General features: G+C 43.2%; 1 protein-coding gene across 2 annotated transcripts; it reads right to left on the reverse strand.

Moving 5' to 3' along the window:
• Positions 1–390: 390 nt before the first annotated feature.
• Positions 391–8,287, reverse strand: ccnc (cyclin C). Of its 2 annotated transcripts, none has more exons than XM_024378148.2 (12): positions 8,265–8,287; positions 4,331–4,437; positions 3,989–4,073; positions 3,530–3,599; positions 3,173–3,224; positions 2,961–3,016; positions 2,263–2,298; positions 2,074–2,165; positions 1,921–1,988; positions 1,737–1,816; positions 1,497–1,615; positions 391–1,388 (listed from the first exon to the last, which is right to left on the reverse strand). In XM_024378148.2, the coding sequence occupies exons 2-12, from the start codon at positions 4,404–4,406 to the stop codon at positions 1,334–1,336; spliced, it is 789 nt and encodes a 262-aa protein (XP_024233916.1). In that variant the 5' UTR covers positions 4,407–4,437; positions 8,265–8,287; the 3' UTR covers positions 391–1,333. The 2 variants fall into 2 exon arrangements, with proteins under 2 accessions (XP_024233916.1, XP_024233915.1); XM_024378147.2 differs by lacking the exon at positions 8,265–8,287 and adding an exon at positions 4,877–5,025.
• Between the last annotated feature and the right edge of the window lie 542 nt (positions 8,288–8,829).

The raw sequence follows: 8,829 nt of genomic DNA on the forward strand, positions 1-8,829 counted from the left end.
CCAAAGAGAGGGGACTAATTAGAATGAACACCCCCCCAAAACATTACACTTCCATGCAATAGGACACAGCTCTGAAGTCCCTTGACAAGCAGCTTTATTTTGTAAGGCATTCAATCACCTGGTTCTGGACACAGACATAACACAAGAGAAACTCAACCCCAAACACTAATCACTCCCACTGTATTATTTACAGCACAGACAATATGTCAATATCCACAAGTAAATATGCACAAAGGTATTGTGACACTTCAATTTGATGTAATAGACAGCAGGTGCAGACAATAAGTAACACTGGACCTGGCAAATGTAGGACTGATTCAATATGCAATAAAAAACAAGGCTAAAATACAACCTTCCCTCCCCACCAAAAACAAATAAATGTGGTCCTTAGACAATGTTTTTTATTTTTATTTTTTTAATCATGATAGTAAACACATTTGAGCACTTTTACTTGAAGCAGACTTAGCTAATACAGTTCATGATTTCTACCCATGCAAATTTGCTCATCAAGCGAAACACAAAATATTAAAATAAAAGGAATAAAGATATGCGTAAGGCTATTTGCAAAGGTTGGAGATGGGTTGGGCAGGAGATATAACAGTAAATGAAGACATCTGAATCTAGTGTGCACCCCTGGAAATTACATTCTCGCCCGTGACTTCACCTGCTAAACTCTGCAACCAATCAATGTAGACCTCAGATAGCAGGACATCCAATCGGGTAACAATCAAACAGCCTTACATCCTATCAGATCGCATCGAAAACAGTACAGGGTACAATCATCTTACAGATACCAGTATAAAGGACTACTATTATCCCTGAGGAATGAAGCAACTATCAAAATGGGCCACTCAATCACGCACGCGCACACACTCACTAATGGTCAAGTTCTCTGGTCCCATGGAGCTCCATATTACATGACTGATCCCTGAGAGAGTTCAAGGATGTCAGGATAATCACAACTCAAAGTCCCCCCCTCCCTGCCTACATCCTCCTGTTTCTTGCAGTTTGGTTTAGGTCCATAAAGTTAACTGTTGAAAGACTGAGTAACGTGGCAACACATGACTGCTGGCACCGATTGACTGATGCCAGCATTCCTGTGGCCATCTCTCTGATGAGTTATCGTATGAGCAAAGGCGGACTGAGCGTGTGCAGACTTGGTCTTCTGGTTGGAATAACCATATCAGAAAAGAGGGTTTGGGCTTTTTTGGTACCCTGTTTTTTCTGCTATTCTATCAGTTGAAATACATATGATTTGTCTCTGATGTCACACCACGGTATTGTGCGACATAAGTTTCCCCCTGCACCCTGTCCATGGATACCATCTCGTTGCCTATGACTGGCTGTAGGAGTTGTTCTGGTTCCCATTAGAGCTCTGGTCATTCTCACTGGTACACAAACAAACAGGGAACAGTTAGTTTAGGCAGGAAGTGGATGTGTCATGTAAACAGCCAATAACTAGGACATTGAGGTGGGGTTAGGAAAGATCTCAGTACCTGTTGGGAGGAGGCTTGGGTTTAGGCATCTTGTGGATCACAACAGCCATCTCCTTCCTTTCGTCAAAGTTCTTCCACTGGTCATAAAGCTTTAGGATGACTCGGATGATCTCCAGAATCTGAGCAGGGAATAAACGTCACCGCACAGTACTCTATTATCCCTAAGGCAACTGGATCTATATACATACATACAATCAGCTTTCCCCTCTGAAATAAGCCATTTGTATGGTGTTGCCTTACCTTCTCCATGTCTACAGAGAGCTCAGCGAACCATTGCCTGGCGTCCTTCTGCTGCACCACACAGGCAACATGCAGACAGGCTGTGGATGCAGGAGGAAGACATTTAGTGTAACACCTCAACTATATTTTATTGAGCTGAATATCTAGCAGTAGTAAAGGTGAGTGGTCTGATAGGGAGTCTTACCTAGAGCGATCATGAAGGGAGGGTAGAGTAGACAGAGGTCTGTCCTATACGTGTCATTCACTATTCTCCTTTAGAACGAAGAAAGGGGAAACCATGAGTGTTCCAACAGTTCATATAAAATCAACACATGCTCCCACAAAGAATAACTCATACCAGGCCAACGGCAGTAGCATGTCCTCCTGCCCCATGTCCTGCACATACTGCAGCAAGGGTCTGTAGGGGTGGTACACTATCAAACAGCAGTCCTGGAACACACAAGATCAGTTAATCCATCCATCCAACAAATGGATGATATGATCCAGCATGGAGTGTATTGTGAGAGACAAAGCATTCTATACTCACCATGAGCTCCAGTAGGTAGAACTCACATTCTAATATCTGTCATGAGGAAAGCAGATGAAGTTTAGTAAATATATCAGTTTCATAGTCACAATTTAGAACCCTCCTTCTCTCTATTGGCCTCTATAGTTTTGAGAAATAGTATCTGGTACTAGCAGCATCCTGCTAACTGAATCTCTAGTGTGAATCACCATCATCTCCTCGCTCGCTCCACACCAAATCAATAATAGTCTACACAGCTTTTGGACAGGCAAGGTGTTAGGACAGCTCCAACGGGGTTCTGGTAACTCTAAATAACTGGCGCTGCCAACGGTGTTGCCTTACCTTCTCCACTTAGCACCGCAGGGAGAAATGCGCCCCGGCCAGGACACACGCCACCAACCAGTCAAAATCACCTCCCACAGCGATGGGAGTTTCACCATAGGCATGTGATTGCTAGTGGAATGTGGCATCAACATACTGATACCTAACTACAACACACACCGTAATGGACTCATAGTGGTGGATAAATATTCCACAATATAGTGAGTGTATGTTGCGTAAGAGATTGGTCCCACCACCATGCAACATGATCGTAACATCTAGCTCCAACAATGAATGATATCCTATCTAATAACTGTATAATAAATAGTACATTATTACACCTAAGAACTGTTTATATAGCACATCCTAAGTGAATAGTAAGGTTAGGTAAGACTTACATGGTTCATTCTATAAGGGAACTCCTTTGGGAAGGCATAGGAAAATCTGGTTTTTACTGCACAAAACAAAAAAACACTTGTTAGATTTGGAATTACATGAACACAACCCATCAGAATGAATGTAGCCTTTCTACCACAGCACTAGTGTATTTGTCATTTTCAAAATAAGCTAATATCTAAATGGACACACTTGAGCGTGTCTCCTGACTTACACACGGACGTAGCTGCAGAGATCAGACGAGTGTTTGAAACAACACCAAATTCCTGGAAGAGACAGAGGCTTTGATGATGCTGTCATAGTGCAGTTAACCCCATCCTACTTAACTGCTCTGTAACAATCTGTGTGGGAGTAGGGATGGGGTTATGTTATAGAGCAGTTAATCTGTGTGGGAGTAGGGATGGGGTTATGTTATAGAGCAGTTAATCTGTGTGGGAGTAGCGTTGGGGTTATGTTACAGAGCAGTTAACCCTACTCCCACACAGATTATGTTACACAGCAGTTAACCCCATCCCTACTCCCACAGACTATGAAATGTGGAACGGAAAGAATGGGAAATCAGGCCATATACCTCCACTTTAGAAGCCAGGAACACGCATGTAGGAGCCATGAGCACCGGGTCTATACTCTTCAGGGAGTACCTGCAAACAGAGAGAGATGGAGATATTAGGAAGAGCTATTATAAAAGTTTGATGTTTTTTATTTAACTTTTATCTAACTAGGCAGGTCAGTTAAGATCAAATTCTTATTTACAATGACGGCCTACACCGGCCCAACCCGGACGATGCTGGGCCAATTGTGCGCCGCCCTACGGGACTCTCAATCACGGCCGGTTGTGATACAGCCTGGATTCGAACCAGGGTGTCTGTAGTGACGCCTCTAGCACTGAGATGCAGTATGTTAGACCGCTGCGCCACTCAGGAGCCCGATTAATTATTTTTTTCTTAGGAGCACGATGCTCCCCCAATGACATTTAGAATTCCATAATGAATAGAACATAGTGTTCTTGCCATGAAAACGGCATAAGCACCTGGCATAGAAACGTTTGAAGTAGACGATTGCTGTAGCGATGACCTGCTGACGGAGCTTCAGGTGTTCACCCAGGGCCTGGATGACTAGAACAGAATAAGTCAAACATATCAAAAAGCAACCATAAAAGACAATAGATCATTTAGAATATAAAAGATGATATGTAAACAAGATCATTGCTGGTTATTGAACAGAGTGCTACGAGACCAGACCTCAGGGTGATGTGATATTGTACCAACAGTAGGCTAATTCTCCCATCACAAAAAACTGTTCCCACCACACTGATGTATCACAATAGGTGGAATCAGAAGAAATACAGTTAAAGATAGCCTTCTTTAGATACCATTGGCAAAGAAGATCTGCAGTTTCCAGTACTCCTCCTCATTCATAAACTTCATATCCTTCTGACGCTCCTTCATCAGGTCCTGTTTGTCCAGGACCCACTGCAAACTAATGACAGAAAGGAGACAATGAATTGCACAACGAGCGATCACATACACACAGTATCATAACAAAACGCTGCAGATTGGAAATCTGATAGCGGTGCGTCAGAAATAATCAACACAAAATGCCTTGACGACCAGTGGCTAGGCTGTCACAGAGGCACAATAATTAGCTGGCTCAATAAAGAAATCTTAGCATTCATAACTAGCTTATTACCCCTTGGAATTGCATTGATAGCTATTGAAAATGTTTATCCGCTACGCTAATATTGACCTAACATGAGAGTGGGCGAACACAACGTTAGCTAGCTGTTAGCTAGCTAACGTTAGCTAGCTACTGTGAAGCGGGCTAAGCTAGCAAGCTTGCCAACTACTTAGTCCTCAAAACAAAGGAGTTTATTTGCCATGCACAGTCCTTATACATCACGTTTGGCCAGAACACTTACTAATGCGAGCTCTGCCAGAAGTTCCCCGCCATGGCTTAATAGTTGAGGTAGAAAACGCAACTTTAAATTCTGTTCATTTGTCTTGAAAATTTGTCAAACGAATTCCAAATGGAGGGTGTCACTAGGTACCACACCCACAAAGTCAGAAAGCCCGCCTACTCTACCAATCAGATGACTGAGTGTGATGACGCGAATGCCGGTTTATGGTTAATGGGAAATGACCAATCAGACGAGGGAGTGTGATGACGCAGGTGCGAACCGGCTTGCAGGAGAAAACGAGAGATCCATTTCTTTTATCTAGTGATCCATCAATGATTTGGCTATGTATTACTCTAAAACCAACCGTTCTAAATGCAAGTGGTAATCCGATGTCTTCATCAAACTCAGCTTGCAAGCGTATTTATTTATTTTACCTTTATTTAACCAGGTAGGCAAGTTGAGAACAAGTTCTCATTTACAATTGCGACCTGGCCAAGATAAAGCAAAGCAGTTCGACAGATACAACGACACAGAGTTACACATGGAGTAAAACGAACATGCAGTCAATAATACAGTATAAACAAGTCTATATACAATGTGAGCAAATGAGGTGAGAAGGGAGGTAAAGGCAAAAAAGGCCATGGTGGCAAAAAAGGCCAAAGGCCAAGTAAATACAATATAGCAAGTAAAACACTGGAATGGTAGTTTTGCAATGGAAGAATGTGCAAAGTAGAAATAAAAATAATGGGGTGCAAAGGAGCAAAATTAATTAATTAAATAGTTGGGAAAGAGGTAGTTGTTTGGGCTAAATTATAGGTGGGCTATGTACAGGTGCAGTAATCTGTGAGCTGTTCTGACAGTTGGTGCTTAAAGCTAGTGAGGGAGATAAGTGTTTCCAGTTTCAGAGATTTTTGTAGTGTGTTCCAGTCATTGGCAGCAGAGAACTGGAAGGAGAGGCGGCCAAAGAAAGAATTGGTTTTGGGGGTGACTAGAGAGATATACCTGCTGGAGCGTGTGCTACAGGTGGGAGATGCTATGGTGACCAGCGAGCTGAGATAAGGGGGGACTTTACCTAGCAGGGTCTTGTAGATGACATGGAGCCAGTGGGTTTGGCGACGAGTATGAAGCGAGGGCCAGCCAACGAGAGCGTACAGGTCGCAATGGTGGGTAGTATAGGGGGCTTTGGTGACAAAACAGATTGCACTGTGATAGACTGTATCCAATTTGTTGAGTAGGGTATTGGAGGCTATTTTGTAAATGACATCACCAAAGTCGAGGATTGGTAGGATGGTCAGTTTTACAAGGGTATGTTTGGCAGCATGAGTGAAGGATGCTTTGTTGCGAAATAGGAAGCCAATTCTAGATTTAACTTTGGATTGGAGATGTTTGATATGGGTCTGGAAGGAGAGTTTACAGTCTAACCAGACACCTAAGTATTTGTAGTTGTCCACGTATTCTAAGTCAGAGCCGTCCAGAGTGGTGATGTTGGACAGGAGGGTAGGTGCAGGTAGCGATCGGTTGAAGAGCATGCATTTAGTTTTACTTGTATTTAAGAGCAATTGGAGGCCACGGAAGGAGAGTTGTATGGCATTGAAGCTTGCCTGGAGGGTTGTTAACACAGTGTCCAAAGAAGGGCCGGAAGTATACAGAATGGTGTCGTCTGCGTAGAGGTGGATCAGAGACTCACCAGCAGCAAGAGCGACCTCATTGATATATACAGAGAAGAGAGTCGGTCCAAGAATTGAACCCTGTGGCACCCCCATAGAGACTGCCAGACAGCAGACCCTCCGATTTGACACACTGAACTTTATCAGAAGTAGTTGGTGAACCAGGCGAGGCAATCATTTGAGAAACCAAGGCTGTTGAGTCTGCCGATGAGGATGTGGTGATTGACAGAGTCGAAAGCCTTGGCCAGATCAATGAATACGGCTGCACAGTAAGGTTTCTTATATCGTTTAGGACCTTGAGCGTGGCTGAGGTGCACCCATATCGTATCATGTTTGCCCTTACTCATAGTTACTTGTCAAAATCAAATCAAATTGTATTTGTCACATACACATGGTTAGCAGATGTTAATGCGAGTGTAGCGAAATGTTTGTGCGTCTAGTTCCAACCATGCAGTAATATATAACAAGTAAACTAACAATTTCACAACAACTACCTTATACACACAAGTGTAAAGGAATGAATAAGAATGCGTACATAAAAATACATATGGATGAGCGATGGCCGAACGGCATAGGCACGATGCAGTAGATGGTTTTGAGTACAGTATATACATATGAGATGAGTAGTGTATGTAAACATTATATAAAGTGGCATTGTTTAAAGTGACTAGTGATACATTTATTACATCTAATAGGTGTATTTCAATATCTGCATTGTTTTTAAAATGGCATCGAAACAAACACATTTTGCATTCCACATTGTGACAAAACAAAGAAATTAAAGGAAAAGGGGAATGGGGAAAATGTAATTGCACCACCAACTAACCCTGCACCTATACACCCCACTACTTGGGCCCTAAACGAGCCAACAACAAGTTGTAGGCCTGGGAGGATGGAACCCCTTCTCTCAAAACTTCCTGTAGATTTTCTGCACTAAAATCTCTCACACCCAAATATTTATTTGCTACTGCAACTACCACATCTATCTTCCGTGATTTTTGCCCCATCAGTGCAATGCAGTTGATCACCATGGCTATAAATGCAAGAAATCTAACCTTATTGGCTCTCTCTTCAGGCCTACTCACTGGGTGGCTCCCAGTCGACTTACTCTATACACAACTCTCTTCACTGCATCAGCATAGGACACTTTCTGCCCCACTTGAACTCTGGCAATCTCAGCCAGTCTCGCTCTCTCCCAGTGCACTTCAGATCCCCAGTTGCATGGGCACCCCCACAGTTGACACACAGTGCTTTCTCTATCCAAACTGTACACTCCCTCGGACTATGCCTTGCATGAGCACATTCCTCACTTCGTGGGATCTCCCTTCTACTCTGCTGCAACATGTCCTAATCCTCGGGACCTAAAGCACCAAAGCGGGTTCAGAGCATAGGCCCTCACAGAATAGTAAATGTAACCTTATCAGGAATAAACTCGGTGTCAAAGCTCTATCTCCATTGCCACCGGGTCCGCGTCTCACCAAACGGTGGGCGTCAGAAACACTAGAAATATTCCCTTTCATTTGATCCACCTCTACACTCAACGCTATCCCTCTGATCACCACTCATAACAGCACCCTGCAAAGCACACCACAGATTAAGCCCCGAGCCGCACAACTGCAGTCTGACTCCATTTCAAGATCATCAAGGTTCTCAACATAGAATTAAGACCTGCAAATAATATTACTTTGTTTGTAATGAGAAGACGTAGGCATGTACACATAATTGCCCAAAAAGGTTTATACCATGTTTTGTGCTGCTACCATGTTGTTGTCATGTTGTGTTGCCGCCAATGCTATGTTGTTGTCTCTTGTCGTGATGTGTGTTTTGTCCTATTTGTTTTTAAATCCCAGCCCCGTTCCCGCAGGAGGCCTTTTGGTAGGCCGTCATTGTAAATAAGAATTTGTTCTCAACTGACTTGTCTAAATAAAACATTTACATCTCAACGAAGGTGTATACTCAGGACACTAATCTCTGATTTTAACAGCGCCATTCTTACGCTACTTCGTCATTGCACCTCCTCCGTCGATCTCTCTATTTGGGTCCTCAAATTTAAACTCAAGACATGCCATTTCGAAAATGAGTATTTTCCCGCAAACCGGAGTACGGGTCTTCACACTTCCTCATTTGATTGGTCGGATAGGTGGGCCTTCTGCACTGGCATACGCGTCATCACACTCCCTCATCTGATTGGTCGAATAGGCGGGCCTTTTGACTTTGTGGCTGTGGTAACTAGTGACAACCAATAGAAAATTGTCAGTTTATCAATTTGCAGTAGCATCACACAATGTTGTTCTGACGGAGACTGGG

Source organism: Oncorhynchus tshawytscha, linkage group LG18, assembly GCF_018296145.1.
Source record: "Oncorhynchus tshawytscha isolate Ot180627B linkage group LG18, Otsh_v2.0, whole genome shotgun sequence".
In the NCBI taxonomy this organism is placed as follows: Eukaryota; Metazoa; Chordata; class Actinopteri; order Salmoniformes; family Salmonidae; genus Oncorhynchus; species Oncorhynchus tshawytscha.

Coding starts and splice junctions, on each gene's coding strand:
- ccnc (XM_024378147.2), bottom strand. CDS start 4,908: ATGGCGGGGAACTTCTGGCAGAGCTCGCATTA. Junction 4,438..4,876: donor TTCTGGCAGAGCTCGCATTA/GTAAGTGTTCTG, acceptor TTCTGTCATTAG/TTTGCAGTGGGTCCTGGACA. Junction 1,989..2,073: donor ATGCTACTGCCGTTGGCCTG/GTATGAGTTATT, acceptor TTCGTTCTAAAG/GAGAATAGTGAATGACACGT.